Raw genomic sequence first — 17,980 nt, 5'->3', positions numbered from 1 at the left:
CCGACCAATCATCCCAGCCGGCGAGAGGCGTCAGATAAACTTCGTCTGGTCACGTGGAGCGTGGTTCCCGTCATTCTGTGGGTCAGGTGATTCTCGGTCGCGTTCAGTCCGTGCTGAGGACTCGCCGCCGCCGCCGCTATGTCCGGGCTCGCGCTGCTGTATTCGGGACTGGGGCTGACCGCGGCCGCCACCATCACCGGCATCGGTTAGTGCTTTGAACGGGGAGCTGGGAGCGCCGCTGCGAGGGCCAACGCCGAAGTCATCCTCTCCCCTCCCTTCGCCGGGGCAAAGGAAATGGCTGTGGGAAATGGCTTGTCGTGGGCGGGGGGCGCAGGGCGCGAGGGAGCACACTTGGGGCGCTGGGGGTTGGATGCCGCCCTCCAGGCTCAGCGAATGTTTTTGGGTGCTTCTTGATCCGCGGTGCTGCCTTGCCCTACGCTAGTTTGCCCGTCAGGCTGTTCTCGGGGTTGGGGGGCGAGGCGACATCCCTGCTGAGGGGAGACTCGCATCCTCCTGCTTGCGCGGGGAGAGCCGTTTTGTCTTCAGGGGGTGGTCCGGAAGATACTGTACTTGGTTCTCCTTGTCCATGACCTTCTCATAGGGAAGGTTTCCGGAGGGGCCTTCGCATGTAGGTTTCCCACGGCAGGCCCACCTCTTGTCGTTCTCCACATCCTTGGTCTCAAAAATAAAAATAGTTTAAGAGACGACTCCAGACTTCCACCATATTGGGCTCTGTGGTGCTCAGTTTGCTTCCTCATCTGTGAAAGCAGCGAAAAGGCGAGGGGTGGGGAAAGGCTTTCTTAATGGCTGTTCAGTGCCATTAAGTTGTGAATTTTGATGCTGTGCACACCAATGGCATTTTGATGTCTGAAAGTAGATCAAAAGAAGTGCATTTGGAGGAACTTTCTAAAAGTGCAGTGTTGTTTCCTTTTTTTATGTGGTGAAATTTGAGCAAGGCCTAGAGGGTGTAGCCTTGGAACCAGGGGACCTGTGGCAGAGTCTGAAGCTACTGTCCCTTGGTTATCTTTAGTATCAAAGCAATTGCACTTTAATGAACTCCTGACTAGCTATGTAAATGTTTATACATTGACAGGATTACTGGGTCTTAATGTTGATATATATCTTTTCCTTAACTACCAAACATTGATTTCATTGTTCATCATGGTTTCGATGTTAACCATGCTAGCATTGGTAAGAAGTTCTGCATGTTTTTGGGTGAAGGAGACTTGGCTCACCAATAGCCTGGATTCATTCTTGCTGGAGAGATATTTGCATTTTCTGGTAGTCTCTACATTTGTTCAGGTGATAATTTGTTCTTGGTGAGCCCATGCAGGTATGCTGTGTCCTTATTCAAAACAAGGAACAATTCAGAAAGTCCTCCATCATGAGTTGAATGACATATTTGTTCTTGTATTGTGTGGTTGCAATTTATTGGGAACCAAAAAAGCGTTAACACTGTTGGGGGAAATGTGTTGAACCATGCAAAAGGTGCACAGTGGACTCCTCCCCGCCTTCAGTTTGTTTTGTCAACAAGCTTTGGAGCAGTTGTCCTACAACAGTCCTGTCCCAGCTCTCTGGGAGCTGTTGGTGGCTTCAACTGGATTAGCCCAGCTGATTTGGTTAAGACTTCACCAGTCAGGGTTGAGGAAGGACAAACAGCAAACTAAGCTCTGACCTTCTGATTCAATCTCAGTTTCTTTAAGGTCATTTTACCAATTGGACACAGACCTTGCTTAGAAGCAGAGAGTTTCTTACTGGTTCCTGTTGGGACTAAGCAGTCTGCTCACGTATACCACTCTACTCAAACAGTACTCCATTTCCTTTTCTCCTTCATTATATCTTATTTGCAGCTAGGGTTCTTCTGCCCCTCCCCTCCTCTTTTTGCTACTTTTCCAGTGGTAAGTGTGACTCTTAGTTCCCCTTTCAGATCAGCATGGATGGGAAGAACAGAACTTCTCCTTTTCTAGCCATGATTAGTACAGCTGTACCAGGGAGGACGTTAACATTTTCCTTTCTTTTCAGTAGGATGTGAGCATAGATGCCTCATGGTGGGTCTCTGAGTATCGCCCTGTCTTGGCTTCTGTGGACCCTGAACCAAGCATGATTCTGTTATTACTCTGGGACATTCATGCACCTGAGCTAGGGTTTGTCAGACTGGTGGCTGTGGCCAGGAAGGAATGTTCTCCAAGTCATGAGACATCTGTCCCAAAATGTGAGAAGCTATTTGACCTATAGATGGGCTACATAGGTAGAAATACCTTACCCCATCCAAATATATATCTGGAAGGGACAATGAAGAACTCTTTCCTATAACAGTACTTCAGTGTTCTGCCTCATGACTAAACTTATTGGAGAGGAAGCAGAGCGGAGCACCACTTGAATGAATAAATGATGTATGTAACCATACTTGGGGGGGGGGGGTAGCCTGTCATTTGACCTTGCTACTATAGGGAAGAAGCAGTGTGATGAATGGAGGTTTATTCACTGTGCTGTCTCTTCTTTTTTATGGTAGCTTTGGGTAACTGTTGTTGCAAAACAGTGACTTAACTTCTCAGATGTGATTGAATGATTAATAACTTTGAAGAGTCTTAAAGGTTTTGGATCTTAACCTTTAGGATCACAATCTTTAATGTGAAGGATTTACTGAAATATTATTCTCTCTAGGTTTTATGCTCGAAACACTGTTACATTTTTATTTTTTCATCATTGTTAAACGATTAATAAGATCAGTTGTACAGGCCAGTTCTCAAAGCATCAGCAGAATCATGGCTTCACTGGTCAGTTTGCTGTTGTGCAACTCTACTTTGTGTAATAAACTACACTTAACTTGGTTTTCCATAGTGTCTCCTAACAATTTTGGGACTTTGTATGGGTTGTCTGGGGGGCGGGGAGTTAATTTCCCCCAAGAATTCTTGTAGCTTTAAAACTTTTTACATGCACTGCATACAAGGGTGTCACTCATGTCTTTTGGCAGGATGATGAACCATTTGGTCTTGGACTTAGAGGTAGGATAGGTTTGTGTTGCTTTTTATACTATCTGGCCCAAATTTTAAGAGGGCTCCTGTACCTCTAGGAGTTTTACAGAAAGTAGTGTATTTTCATCAATTGCTGCAGCACTGCGTTGGGTAAAACAACTCTGAAAAAATGCTACCTGTATTCTGAAATAATGCATTCCAAAATAGTATTGGGCCTGAAAGTGGTAGTTTGCTTCCTTTCTTTGCAATTGCATATTCCATCCTTGCTATGTGTTATATACTTGTAATATAAATCAAGGAGGAGAAAAGTGAATGACTACTACCACAAGGGTAAAAAACATTAATTGTGACACTTCAAGCAAGAGACAAAAATCTGGAGCTGGTCCTATTGGAAGTAACATATCAAGATCAGCATTGTGGAACAAATCCACATAAGGACAGGAAGCTTCTTTTGCCAGCTCACTTCACACTTTTCTTGTGAAGAAAAGTAGAGGTGTCCTTAGGGTTCATTTTTGGCCCTTGGGTTCTCCTGCAGTATGTAAAGAAGATCCTTCAAGCAGTGTGAGTAAACTACCGTTCAGCTGTGCTTTGTCTTATTATGCCTTTCCATTCCTGTATTCCTCCATTGTTGGGATGCCTTCAGATACCTGATTGCTGACTTCAAAGTTCTCATTGTGTGCTGCTTCTGAATGATGCTGTTGTAGTCCGTGAGGGTAGCTAGAATTACTGATATGTTTTCCTACCATGTTGTAAAGACTTGGGAAGGATTACAAGAACCCCTCTTTTTTAGTAGGGTTCTTGCACTCAGTGGGATATGCCAAGGTTGCCCACCACCCCAGGATGTTTTATTTAATGCTGCTTAGCATGAAGCCATTGGTAAGGAGAATTTTGAGCTAATATTTGCCAGATTTAAAATTTACTTGTAAATCGGTATGCATTAAAATATACCTTTGGTATAATATAATAAAAATATAACTATATTTTATGCAATAAATTATTATAACCAGAGAAAAAGCTTTAATTTATGCTAGTTGATCTAATTTTCTACATTAGAAAGGGGGACCATAAGTTCTCAAATTGTCCCATTTATTTGTCTACTTTTGCTTAATTGTACTATTTCTCTTTAATTTCGTTGCTGTAGCAAGATACCAAACTCTATCAAACCATTCTCATTCTGTTGAAATGATTGGAAATAAAACCCAAATAAATTTCCATGTTCTGATCTCACATCTTCATTAGGATATTCCAGAAAAATTATTAGCAGATTTATAAGTATGTGATATGCAATTATAATTATATAAATGCATCTAGTGGTCTTTCCTACCAAATTCCTAATTTTGTCTCATGTCCATCAGACATTAATATAACCCTCAACTGTTTCCCCACATTTCCAATATATTCCACTAATGTCTTTGGTTATATGTTTGGTGAATATTTGAATATAATTTGATGTGGTATCTTTTATAAAAAAAATATTAAATTGAATATAATCTGGAGCTTTGGGCAGTGATGTTATTGACATAACACCAAGCTGTATATGTTGTTAACTAAATGAACGGGTACTACTATTTTGGTTTTAGTTAACATTGACACATTTTGGTGGAGTGGATGGTTAAACAAACTAGATTTGAATTTAGGCAAGTTGAAGATAGATCTGGTAGATAGTTCTGGACTGGTAGCAGCCCTGCCTCTCTATTAGACAGAAGTGACAGTCACCGCATCAAACTAGTTAGGTGTCTAGACGTACCGTACCCTTAAACCATGTCTTATTTTTTGACAGGCAGGTTTGGGGGTTTCCAGGAGCACCTTTAATCAACTACATCTATTGTGTAGCTGTGTAGCTTTCTGGAGAGGAATGCTCTAGCTATGCTTTTTGATATTTTGTAACTAGTACTGTAGTATGGATCTTCCAGAAATTTTTGAATTAGATACCTTTCTGGGAAACTTTCTTATGCTATTAGGCTAATTTACACTGTAGATAATTCAGTTTGTGTTGGAAACTTTTATTACACTCCTAATTTAGCATGTTCATTTTTCTAATATTTTGTAAACAAAGCAAAAAAACTTGGGCATTGGCAAGCTTGCCTGTGTTTGCAGTTGGCATCCAACTCACAAAATGGGGGGGGGGAATTCCACAGCAAAATAAATCACTGGTAAATTTTCCATTCCACATCTTGGTTTGTAACTGCTGGGTTTGACTACTTTTTGTAAGGAAGACTGCAAAGTGCAGTTAATACAAAATGGCATCAGATTATATCTTATGCTAACTCTCTCAGTGTTGGTGGCATGGCTTGGCAAGGAAGGATGCTATGCCACACTCCCCTCTTCTCCAACCTTCTCCTGGGTTGCTCCAAAAGAACACTTTGCCTTCATGGGGCCCCGTTCCCCCCTTGTGCATAGACTATTAACCTGCGCAGCATACAAATTTGAATAGATTCTGCTCCTAGTTCTTACCTAAATGTCAGGAAGAGTGTAGCTCTCCCTGGGTGTATATGCCCATTATCTCTCTCTCTCTCCAGTGTTGCTTTCAAAGCCTGCGTGTGCAGGGAAAGGCAACAGGCTGTCGGCTCCTGGTGCCAATTTTTTCTGAGATCAGAGTCTGCTGCTGCTGAGTGAAGGGCCTGGAGTTGGCAGTGCCTGGGGCTTAAAGCTGTCGCTTGAAGCAGGCTGCACACCTATGAGCAGATAGGCTTCTGCTCACGGGGATGTGAATATGACCCTGATGAGCTCTGAGCCATTGAATAGAGTCTTCAGTTTCCTGACCCACTTTCTTCTGCTTCCCCATACATGGTTAATTCTACCAGACTTGTTTTTGGCGTGGTGTATTATATCAACAATGTCTACTGATAGGGACTTCACACCCTCTGTTGAACTGCCTTGTTGTCTAACACTTCCTAATGTCAACGCTATTTTTTAAAAATAGATCAAAGGGTCACCCTACTTGCATTCTCTCTTTAGTTATTCTCCATGGGAGCCAATCTATCCTTTCTTCCCCAGTTCTGTGGCTCATTTGTTCTCTGTCCTGCCCCATGATGCTCTGTTTCTGCAGCCTTGCTCTTTCTTTCTCAGCTCCTTCCCACCTCTGTGTCTGTCTGTGTCTTTTTTCACATTGTCAGGCTCACAGGAGGATAGTTCTGCCTGGACCTTGCAAGTGGAACATTTGCATCCTGTGACTGTCCCATCATATTCTATTCATATATCCCGAAATACAGTTCCCATCATCATGTCATTGACTCATCTTCTTCCACTCTGCTTCCCAGTCTGAGGTTGTGGGGTGATTTTCCCTTCCTGTCTGCAGTATGTGATACTGCTAACTTTTTCACAGCTGGTTTTCTTCCCCATGCATGTTCTTCATCCAGCCCTTTAAAAGGAGAAAATGGTTTTTGGATGAAAAAAGGCCCCTAGAGCCAAGATTGCTGTGGATGTGAAGGTACAGCATTCTTGCTTATCTAAGAATGAAAGCTGCTGGGGATCCTTTTGGTATTGTTAATAATAATAATAACATTTATCAGTTGCTTTATGCAATAAAAAGTCTCAAAGCAACTTGACAAATTAAATTACAACACCATTTAAAGCCAGAAAAGTTTAAAACAGCGAGAATATATAGTACATAAAATGCACATTCATCAACAAATTAATAAGGACCAAGTCCTACCCACCCCACTAAAAGATGGGCACCACCATAGGAGGCAACGTTAATTAACCAAAGGTCTTGGCTTGCTGCACCTAAAAATTGACAAAGATGGTGATAGGCGCATCTCCCTAAAAAGAGCATTCCACAGGTGAGGCGGTTGGGAACATCACAGAAAAGAATGACTGATTATACAAAGCCTTCATGAATAACTTTGCTTATTTGGGTTGGTCACGAGTAGTGTCACAGATGGATGTGCTTCAGACTGCAGCAGTTAGATAACATTTTCCATAGCAATGCCCATTAGGGCTACCACAAAGGGGCCATGCCCTTCCAGTTAGCTGTGTGAACATGGGGATTTTATTTTTTATACATAAACATAATATTTCAATGAATATTAAACTAAGAAACATTTTCATTTATACGTACAGAAAAAATGGGGCGGGGGCAGAAAAGTGTTTCCATTACTGCACACAGTAAAATCAGCAAATCTATAGACTTATAGATTCATTAAGCATTATATTAAATCACCCTGCTCCGTATTTATTTTAGGAATTACAGTACATCATTTCTCCTGAAAGCCGATATTTTGGCTAGATAAGATGATTCCCAGACTGTCACTGATCCTTCCCTGATGATATAGATTGTGCTTCCCATTGTTTGGCATAAATCAACTTTGCAGCAACCAATAAATTTGAAATCAGCTCATGCAATCTTTCGCATATTCTTCTGTTACATAATTCAAAAGAGGGAGGATCAAATGGCAGCTACATTTCATTTTATCAGTCCCACTAGCATTTCCCAAATTCTCTAGTTCTTATACAATTCCACTACCTGCAGAGAAAATGTTTTTTCCCCTGATGCTAAAAAGGTACCCAGTATCTGGTTTACACATTTCTGTGGCATAAGATGCCACTGAATTGCCATGTTATAGCAGTTTCCCCTTAAATTCAAGCACAACAAAAACATTGACCTTTCCGTAAATAAAAATGTCTGCACTTCCACAGAATTTTTGTAAGTTTCTTTTTCAGTTTGTCATATGCACTAATGGAAGATGAAACATGGGTGGTTGGTTTTTTTTTTAACCGGAGTTCATAGCCATTATCTCTCTGAACATTGCGTTTTCTTTTTGTAGAGTCAAATTATGAATATAGGGATAAAAGGCCATATTCTCTGCCTCCAAGATACCTGTGACTTCTTTATAGGCGATCATAGGAGATCTTCGTTACATTTTTCCAGTAAACTGAAACTTTCTAAATATTGATAAAGATCTAAATCACTTGTTACCCAAGCCAATGTGTTGTATCAGGAGCTGTTGTTTAGATTTTGAGGATAGACATAGACAAAGATACATTAATGATAGGTGGAATGGTTACATCTCTTGAGTTTTTCTATAACTGCCAATTGTGCCATTAGGAAGCTTCCATCATAGCTACACAGAACATCCTGCCCGTACATTGGTGGCTGTTATCTTGCCTTTGGCTGAGCCTGGCTTCTGCACGGGCCTGGCAGAAGTCGAAAGTGTTTGTTTGAGGTCCAAGGTGTTGTATTCCTATGTGGGTCAGTGCTGCAGCACTCAGAAGATAAAGAGTGAGGTAGCCAGTATGGTACCCCAAATGTTATTTTTGCACTACTGACTGGAGATGATGAGAACTGGAGTTGCACAGCATCTAGAGGATGCTCACATTGGCTACCCTGGAACAGAGAGGGGCAAGACTTCCTGTTAGTGCTGAAAGGATTTTAAAAAGTGTGCTGGTAGGAAGCCTGTAGGATAGGAGTCCTCTTCTGTCTCTTATTTCTAGTATGTAGTGACCTTTTGGGTCTTGTTAAACAGAGCACAACAGAAAGGAATAAGTGATAGTTTCCCCATGAAAGAGGTGATTTGGAAAGGGGCAATTTGTGGTGTAAGCTGTATGAAGACTATATAAACCCTTTCTGCTCTCCCTGTGGGGGGGTTCAGCACCGGTGGCAAGGTGTGAGCATCACAGATTGGGCTTTGAGGAGACCAAGCCAAAAAGTGGAATCATTCTGTGTTTCTCTTGTTTTTCAGGAATCTGCTACACAATATTTGACCTTGGTTTCCGTTTCGATATAGCATGGTAAGATGGCACTTTTTCCCAGAGGCTGGGGTTGGAGTAGCATGGGGAACAGTGGCTTATTGGTGTTTTCAGCAATATATTGGGGAAGAGAGCATGAGGAAAAGCAGTAATTTGCCTTTGCGTTTTCTTTTCCATGCGCGTGAATTACAGAAAGCCCAACAGTGCTCTGCTCTGAGGAGTGGTAGGCAGGCAGATGTTTGCATGGTTGCTTCCACAGGCAGGCCGTGTCTCTCCCCCCCCTTCCCCCATTGGTTGACAACAGTATTGATGGCAGTGTCCCATTTCACTAGTCGATGCTGCTAATTGCCTTATTTTGCCTGCAGGTCAGCTGGCTGCCTCTCCTCTTCGCCTGCTGTTGCAAGCCACTTGTCCCTGTGCTTAGCTAGGTTATAGGCCCTGTGCTGCTCAGATTCTGTTGGCACATCCGCACACACATCTTGAAGATTTTTGGGGCACTTTTTTCTGTGCTTCTGGACTATTGCTTGGGCCTGAAAACAGATGCTTCTCCATGCACCCACTAGTCTTAATGGTATAGGATTAGTGGTCTTGAGGAGTTGCCATGACCCATATCCTGCTTCTGCTAGTTCAAGAGCTAACCAAAGAGTGCTGTATTGAACAGCATCTTAAGCAAGTCTCTAGCTCACCCTGCTTTCATGGACCTCCTTTCCTGTTGGCTAAACTAGCCTAGGGTTGCTTGGGCTCAGCACAGCTTTTCTACAGTGTTGTTTTGTAGCCCAAACTATAACAAATAACACCTTTCCTAATGGGTTATGAAGTCTCCTAGTTACTGCTAAAGAGGCAAGGCCTTCTGGCTGCCACCCTGGGCAGCAGGCGTTAGTTCTCTTTTACCACTTACCAATTGTGCAGGATGGGTAGACTGACCTGACCAAGTTCTGTCCAGAAATGGGATGGATTGGTTTGACTAGGGCTGCTTCTCCCCTGCGGGTGCTATGACTTGATGCTATGATGGAGAAAGGAATAGAGTATTCATAAGGTAATTCCTCCTATGTACAGGTTCCTGACAGAGACCTCACCATACTTGTGGTCCAACCTGGGCATTGGGCTGGCCATCTCATTATCAGTGGTTGGTGCTGCCTGGTGAGTACTTCATCTCTCCCAGCCCCTAGCGATCTGTTAATGGACATCATTCCTCAACCAATACTGCTGAGCCCTACTTTGGGCTTCCATTTTGGGGGGTTAGTCCCAAGACACAGTCTGAGGGCACATGATGCAGCCACTTCACCAAAGGTCTGTGTCTGGTCACTGCCTGGAGGGAGATCCCCAAACTCTGTCTGGACCCTGGGATTGTCATCTGAGACCCTTTTCTGCCTGATGCATCAAAGGTAGACTCAAAGAGTGGTGATGAGAGAACAGGCCTTTTCTGCAGCTCCCCAACTATGGAGTGTGGCAGCAATTCTGTCATAGTTCAAGTACCGGACAGATACAGTTTTGTTTCCCTGGGCATTTGGGAAGCACCAATGATTGGATATTCCCCTTACTCTGCCTGCATTTTTAATATGCTTATGTTTTTTCATTACTGTATTCTATTATTGTTGTAAATCACCCTGGGAATTTTGGGATTCAATAAACCTAACCTAACTTCATGTACACCACCTTGACTTCTATGATGGAAGAAAGTCAAGATATAAGTGTACTTAAATAAGTGCAGTACTGGGCATTAATGAATAATAAAATGATTTTGGCAGGGTGCAATCTAAGCAAGCCGCCCCCCCCCTTTGCTGCCTATCAAGTACCACTCCTCTAACCGCTTCTGTAACTATTTTTTCAGGGGCATTTACATTACTGGATCCAGCATCCTTGGCGGTGGTGTCAAAGCACCTAGGATCAAAACCAAAAATCTGGTCAGGTGAGAGGACCCCCTTGTTCAGCATATATTCCACAGGTATAGGTACTGCAAAGTCCAAAAGCTCACTTGCCCATCCTTGATATGCCTTGTTTCCTGCTGCACAGATTTAAAAAAATTGTACATTCCTGAATTGGCTTCTGTGTACCGTAAAATCCTTGTGAGAGCTAGGCATTGAGTTTGATCCAGCACAGGTGTGGGGACCCTCAATGCTTGCAGGGCAAAAGATGGAACTGGGCACAGCAAAATACAAAGAAAAAGCAAATGAATAAAATCCCCTCTAGTTCAGTACATTACCTGTTCCTCACCCCTGGCTTAATGGGTGGGGTGTGAGAATAGGGGTGTTAGCACCTTGTGGAAGGATCTGCTTTGGGCCGGCTTTGCCTATGCTGGGAAAGACTCTGCCTTAAGTGTCAAGCAAAGACTTTAAACAAATGAATCAGCTTTACTTTTGGGGGAGCAAGGTGTGCTCTGAAACTTGCTGCTTCCTTGGTTGTCTGGTCCTTCTCAGGCTGCTGCCTCATCTGCAAGGTTACCACCTCATTCCTAGCTAGCCAGGGGAAGGAAGGAGGTGGTTGGGAAGCCAAGGAGGGTCCCAGTGGTAGATGTGCCATTGGAGGCCAGCCCATTCCTCCCTCTCTCGTTCCCTGGTCCCATGCCCACATTGTCACCCTTGAGATGTTGCAGCTGCTAATCTGTGTTTTCTCCTGGCAGCATCATCTTTTGTGAAGCTGTGGCCATCTATGGAATCATCATGGCCATCGTCATCACCAACATGGCTGAGGTAATGGGGGGGGCAGGGGCTGGCTTGTATGGGAGGGACACGGTTGTGTGCCAAGTCTCGCTCTTGGCCATGCTCCACGGTGAAGGGAGCTGAGCTGTTGCCAAATGGAGGAGGGCAAAGAAGGTAATCAGAGAGGTATTGATGGAGTCCAGGCAACTGTGGAGCCAAGTGCTATGCTGGGTAGAAGCCCAGTTGCAGGAGGCAATCCTGGCTCATGCCTCTGAGCAAAAGTTTTCTATCCTTGTAGGGGAGAACAAGCCCTGACTAATTGCTCTTGAAGCAGGGGCTGGTATTGACACAGGGACATAGTATTGACATAGAGAGAAATAGGAGTTATTTTCACCTGGGATAAATCCCACTACTGAGCCATAGATTGCCCAAGACCTTGGAGCAAGGTTAACCTGCATCTGGCACATGTTTAGAGTTATGAGCTTATGAGGAATGAGGCACCTTGGTGGGCCGCAGTCCTCTCAGCTCCCTTTCCCCCTGCTGTAATTCTGAAAAGGGTACGAGTTTATTTCAACTCAAGTCTGGATAGTTCCTATCTACAGTGACGTGCCTTAATGCCACATCTAATGTCTTTGTCAGAGACTTGCTTATTAAAATCCTTCCTTTCCTTGCAGCAATTTTCGGGCAGAACCCCTAAGGCGATTGGCGCCCAGAACTACCATGCAGGTAGGCTGGGTTTGTGGGGACTGGGGATAGGCAGGCATAATGGTTCTTGTCCTTGCGATATCATCAGGCGCCACTTGTTACGTAGGAAACCTAGGAGGCTGTCTTATAGCAAGTCAGCCCATTGGTCCATCAAGGCCAGTGTTCTCGACACTGACTGGCAGCAGTTTCTCAGGGGCTGCCAGCCCTACTTAGATGCACCAAAGATTGAACCTGGAACCTGCTCTATCTCTGAGCTGCAGCCCTTCCCTAGTTGAATTGTGTCTTGGCACAAGTTCACCTGCAGTAGGACAGCTTTTTTCCAATAGGCCACCGAACATTGTCTGACAAGCAGGGGGTATATGTATTATCTCCAGTTGATTTTCTGGCTTTGCAAAGCTCCCTACCGCCATGTTGCAGTATCTGATGTGCCAACTATATCTGTGCTGTCACCCTGGGGTGGTGGGTATATCTTCTTTTGTCATCACAGAAGAGACCGACACATCTTGACATATTTGCTGGCAGCAGCTGTCCTCTTGGATGGCTATAGTGGCAATGCTATTCTTGTGGCATGCCACAGATGCAAGCCTGAGCGAGGTGTGAGCTGGGCCAAGATGCTGTCTTTGGCTGTATCCTGTCCCAAAGTCTTTAGAATTGTGACATCTAATACCACTCTGTGGCCTGGGAGGCTTTCTAGTGCTCCAGAAATAACTAAATAAATAGTATATAGCCATTGTTCTGCTTAGATAGTGTTACTGTCACCACTCTTTGCTTTGCTGCATTTCCCCTGAGTGAGTCAGGAACACCTTTCAACTTTGTAAATCTGAACCCAGTAGTCTGGTTCATGGCTAAGGTGTGGCGAGGGAGGGTGACAGGGAGAGCTTTCTTCAATAAATAAGGAGCCCTTGCACCAGTTGCACTAAATTCCTAAGAACTGGTTTATTTTATTTGTGGATTAAAAGGTTTGCATATAGAAAGCAAGGGTTAATATACATAACATGCACCTTTTCTTCCTAAGGAAAAATCGGTTTGTGTGTGAGTTTGGGAGGGAAATTGTTACAATTTACCTTATTTCCATCTGCAGATAATGCATAACAAGGACAGGCTTAGAAGAAAACATAAGGGCCTTCATCCTAACAGTCTCTAAGGCCAGTCTTGTCAGGCCTGCAGTGATCATCAACTGAAAATATAACTGGGTGCCGCCCATTCCTAATACTCTTTCCTCTCATAGGTTTCTCCATGTTTGGGGCAGGCTTGACTGTGGGCCTGTCCAATCTCTTCTGTGGTATATGTGTGGGCATTGTGGGCAGTGGTGCAGCATTGGCAGATGCCCAGAATGCCAGCCTCTTTGTCAAGATCCTCATCGTGGAAATCTTTGGCAGTGCCATCGGACTCTTTGGAGTCATTGTGGCTATCCTGCAGGTGAGTCTCTCCGGCCTTGCTATCCCCAGACAGTCTTGCCCATTCCCACCTCCTAAGCAGAGGTAGAAGGAAGAATTTAGAGAGGATGAAGGTTTGGAAATGCCAGTAGTCATGCCTAGACTGCTCTTTGCAGATTAGCTAAACAAAAAATAATTTCAAAAACTAATTTGTTCCTTCAAAGGGGCTCTCATCTACTCTTAAGTTGCGCCCAATATTTACTGGTTCGGTAGGTTAGGTAGTTATCTCGCGGTGCTAGTGTTGCTTTAAGGAATCCCCAAGCCATCCCCACCTCTATTGCATCTGCAGAAAACAGCAGCAGCAGACTTTTTCAGGTGGTTCACAATTTAGCGGAACCACCTGCAACATCGGGGCCCAGTACGGGCCACATGTTCTCCTGCAATGATTTTGCAAAGTTTTTTGCAGATAAAATCGCTCAGATTCGGGAAGAAGTAGACTCCACCGTGGGAGCAGGGCCGGGGCAGGAGAGTGCTAGAGTTCTGTCTAGTCAAGTTGAGTGGGATCAATTCCAATCTGTTACCTCCGAGGATGTGGACAGGCTGCTTGGACGAGTGAAACCAACCACCTGTCTCCTGGATCCTTACCCATCCTGGCTTATAAAAGTTAGCCGGGAAGGACTGGGCGATGGGCTTCGTGGGGTGGTGAATGCTTCCCTCCGTGAGGGAGCCTTCCCAGACCCGCTGAAAGAGGCGGTTATTAAACCGCTTCTTAAAAAACCATCTTTAGATGCGGCCACGATGGCCAACTATCGCCCAGTCTCAAATCTTCCATTCTTGGGCAAGGTGATTGAGCGAGCGGTTGCTGAACAACTCCAGGCACGCCTGGAAGAAGCGGACCATTTGGATCCCTTCCAGTCGGGATTCAGGCCTCATCATGGGACTGAAACTGCCTTGGTCGCACTGGTTGATGATCTCCGGCGGGCTAGGGACAAAGTTGAGAGCTGTTTCCTAGTTCTGCTGGATCTCTCAGTGGCGTTTGATACCATTGACCATAATATCCTTCTGGACCGTCTTGAGGGGCTGGGAGCTGGGGGCACTGTCATACAGCGGTTCCGCTCCTTCCTCCTGGGCCGTGTTCAGAAAGTGGTGGTGGGGGATGAGTGTTCTGACCCCTGGGCTCTCACTTGTGGGGTGCCTCAGGGTTCTGTCTTTTCCCCCATGCTTTTCAACATTTACATGCAGCTGCTGGGAGAGATCATCAGGAGGTTTGGGCTGGGTGTTCATCAGTATGCGGATGATACCAGCTCTACCTCTCTTTTAAATCAGATCCAGTGAGGGCGGTGAAGGTCCTGTGTGAGTGTCTGGAGGCGGTTGGAGGATGGATGGCGGCTAACAGATTGAGGTTGAATCCTGACAAGACAGAAGTACTTTTTGGGGGGACAGGAGACGGGCAGGTGTGGAGGATTCCCTGGTCCTGAATGGGATAACTGTGCCCCTGAAGGACCAGGTGTGCAGCCAGGGAGTCATTTTGGACTCACAGCTGTCCATGGAGGCACAGGTCAAATCTGTGTCCAGGGCAGCTGTTTACCAGCTCCATCTGGTACTTAGGCTGAGACCCTATCTGCCTGCGGACTGTCTCGCCAGAGTGGTGCATGCTCTGGTTATCTCCCGCTTGGACTACTGCAATGCACTCTGCGTGGGGCTACCTTTGAAGGTGACTCGGAAACTACAACTAATCCAGAATGCAGCAGCTAGACTGGTGACTGGGGGCGGCCGCCGAGACTATATAACACCAGTCTTGAAAGACCTACATTGGCTCCCAGTACGTTTCCGAGCACAATTCAAAGTGTTGGTGCTGACCTTTAAAGCCCTAAACGGCCTCGGTCCAGTATACCTGAAGGAGCGTCTCCACCCCCATCATTCTGCCCGGACGCTGAGGTCTAGCGCCGAGGGCCTTCTGGCGGTTCCCTCATTGCGAGAAGCAAAGCTACAGGGAACCAGGCAGAGGGCCTTCTCGGTAGTGGCGCCCGCCCTGTGGAACGCCCTTCCAGCAGATGTCAAAGCGATAAACAACTACCTGACATTCAGAAGACATCTTAAGGCAGCCCTGTTCAGGGAAGTTTTTAACGTGTGATATTTTACTGTATTTTTGGTTTCTATGGAAGCCGCCCAGAGTGGCTGGGGAGGCCCAGCCAGATGGGCGGGGTATAAATAATAAATTATTATTTTTATTATTATTATTATTCAGGGCAAGGAAGAGGCAAGGCCTTTAATGGGTGTGTGTGGCTCAACCTTCAGTCTTCTTCAATGACAAGAAGCTTCCCTGTCCATAAGATCTACTATGGCTCTGTCTCTTCAGCCTCCCTCTCCACAACTATTGCCCCTCACTTTTGGCTGCTGCTCTGTGCACCTGTCCTGAACAGCCATATTTCCTCATGATCATGTACAGGTGGATGCATTTGCAGTGTTAAAAAGCTGCTACATGCGACAAATATGATAGCATGCCCAGTTTGCATTTCACAGTCTGTAATCGGTAGTTAATGGTTTACTGTGAAGGCACAGAAGGCTCCCAATTTGCTCCTCCCTTCTAGTCAGCAGGAGCAACAAATCACCATTCCTGGCCTGGGGGTTGCTGTTTGTTTCACTCCAAACACTCTTAAGCCAAAAACAAATCCTGGCATTATTCTTGGCAATAGTGGGGGTACGTAGGGGAGCTTAATTCATGGCGCCTGTGTTTTCTTACCTTCTCTCCTTTTTGTCTTTTGCAGGTGTCTAAAGTGAAAATGGGCGACTAAGCCCTTTGCCACCAGCCTGTCTGCCAGCTGCAGACTCTGTACATATTTATTTAATGTCTTCTGTTGGCTTGGGATGGAGCTTGGTGTATAAATTTATTCCCGTGATCTTTCCCTGCGAGGCCGTGGAAGAACCTGACCAATTGATGTGTGTGTGAGAAAGAATCTGTCCTCCTTTCCTTCCATCCTTTCCTGTTCCACTTCCCCTGAAGAAAGGGGCTGGATGGACCTAGGAGAAGGAGCCTAGAGTCTTCCAGCCCTTGCACTCTTTGTGGCAACCACTGCCAACAGCAATGCCATGTTCTGTGAAATAAACTCATCCGTGTCCCAAGTAGTTTCCCTTCCTTGTGCGCCCCGTGCTGCTGTGCCCCTCCTGCTACCCCGGCTCCTGCTGCCTCTGACAGTCCACATTTTCTGGAACAGCCAGTGGTACTGACTGAAGATTTGGCTCTGCAGGCTATGGGAGGTGCCCTCCTAGGCACATCTGTTCCATAATGAAGGGGTGCATAGGAGCTAAAAGTTGTGATTTTTTGAGTTCCCTGAAACTTCACAAATGATTGGTTAATTAAAATTAATTATGGGAAATGTCTTGTACTGTGATTAATAGTTGCTGTTTCTCTGTGGTGTGCCTGCTGTTCATCAAACTGCTCAATGCAGGGGTGGGCAAACTTCAGGCTTATCTGATTGTCTTTGTTTCTTTAACTGGAATCCAAAAATCTACTAACCAGGGGCAAAATATAGATTATTATTTTTTAGAAGGGGTTCCTCTGAGCCCATTTTGAATCCTAGGAATTGGTTTTCAGTACTAGAACGGAGCTCATAGTCCTTTTGCCCAAGTCTTCTGCGTAATTTTCATCATTTCAGCGGCCAGATTTAGATGGGAAAGGTCATTTTGTTATTTCCTTTAGACAACTGATAGTTGAAAAGCCCTGCTGATTGATTGCAAATCACTCAGAGGTTTGATAGAGCCTGTGAGGTAGGTGCAAAGGCTGTAACTGGCCCAAGGTCACCCAGTGAGCTTCATGACTTGAGTGGGGATTTGAACCCTGAAGTTTTAAAGTGTTGTAAACTTTAAGGGTTTTTTTCCTTTATAATGTGGTATAGAAATGAAATTAATCATCATCAACATCATCCCTGAGAAAGAAAATGAGACCTGGACATTCCATTGTGGCAGCCACAACCTAGGTTTAAATTACCATTTAGCGATTAGCTTATATATCTGAGTTTCTACACTGGACCCCCATGGATTGGAGGTTCCCTCTCCCAGGGTAAAGAGTATTCCTGCTACCTCTTCCCAGGGGTGGGTAGTTTTGCAGTCCTAGGACCATGAAGCATATTAATTTACAAAACTGTATTTGTATCCTATCTTGGGAGTTGCCAAAGGCAGCTTTCAGTTAAAGCAAAACTTAGCTGCAAATTAGAAGCCAGAGAGTCACTTTGCAGAATGGGAAACACTTCTTATGGTAGGATGAATCTAAAGATCTTATAGCTTAAGCCCTTAGCAGGATTTGCCATCTGTAATCCAATCCCATGCCAGCCTTACCTGGTAACTGTAAGGGTGGGAGGAAAGAGCTGGATTCCAGGCAGCAAAATTTGTTATTTTCCCTGCAAAGTTTAGATAGTCAAATGGGGGGGTGGTATTGTGATATATTCTTATTTTAAGGAATATATAAAAAAAGAAAACTGATTCTGTTTGTTTGTTTTACAGCAAGTCTTCACTGTTCTGATTGGCTCAGTGCTTTTGGAGAGCAACAGAGCTGTGCTTATTTTTCTACAGGAACTTAAAAAATTATGTGGCAGGGTGT

The 17,980-nt window shown here is 44.8% G+C and overlaps 1 protein-coding gene across 1 annotated transcript; it reads left to right on the top strand.

Moving 5' to 3' along the window:
- Positions 1-20: 20 nt before the first annotated feature.
- ATP6V0B (ATPase H+ transporting V0 subunit b) lies at positions 21-16,760 on the top strand. Its single transcript, XM_053392702.1, has 8 exons — positions 21-205; positions 8,657-8,705; positions 9,720-9,803; positions 10,495-10,572; positions 11,284-11,353; positions 11,977-12,028; positions 13,236-13,426; positions 16,152-16,760. Exons 1-8 carry the CDS (start codon positions 139-141, stop codon positions 16,176-16,178), a joined length of 618 nt encoding a protein of 205 aa, XP_053248677.1. The 5' UTR covers positions 21-138; the 3' UTR covers positions 16,179-16,760.
- Positions 16,761-17,980: the final 1,220 nt, after the last annotated feature.

This window comes from Podarcis raffonei, chromosome 6 (assembly GCF_027172205.1).
Source record: "Podarcis raffonei isolate rPodRaf1 chromosome 6, rPodRaf1.pri, whole genome shotgun sequence".
NCBI lineage: Eukaryota > Metazoa > Chordata > Lepidosauria > Squamata > Lacertidae > Podarcis > Podarcis raffonei.
The sequence above is the reverse complement of the archived record's forward strand: the minus strand, read 5'-3'. Positions and strand labels throughout refer to the sequence as shown.

What these genes read in the sequence shown, in the direction of transcription:
- ATP6V0B (XM_053392702.1), top strand. Translation starts at nt 139, where the DNA reads ATGTCCGGGCTCGCGCTGCTGTATTCGGGACTGGGGCTGACCGCGGCC. An exon ending in TCAGTGGTTGGTGCTGCCTG is followed by an intron (nt 9,804 to 10,494) that starts GTGAGTACTTCA and finishes CTATTTTTTCAG; the next exon opens with GGGCATTTACATTACTGGAT. An exon ending in TCATTGTGGCTATCCTGCAG is followed by an intron (nt 13,427 to 16,151) that starts GTGAGTCTCTCC and finishes TGTCTTTTGCAG; the next exon opens with GTGTCTAAAGTGAAAATGGG.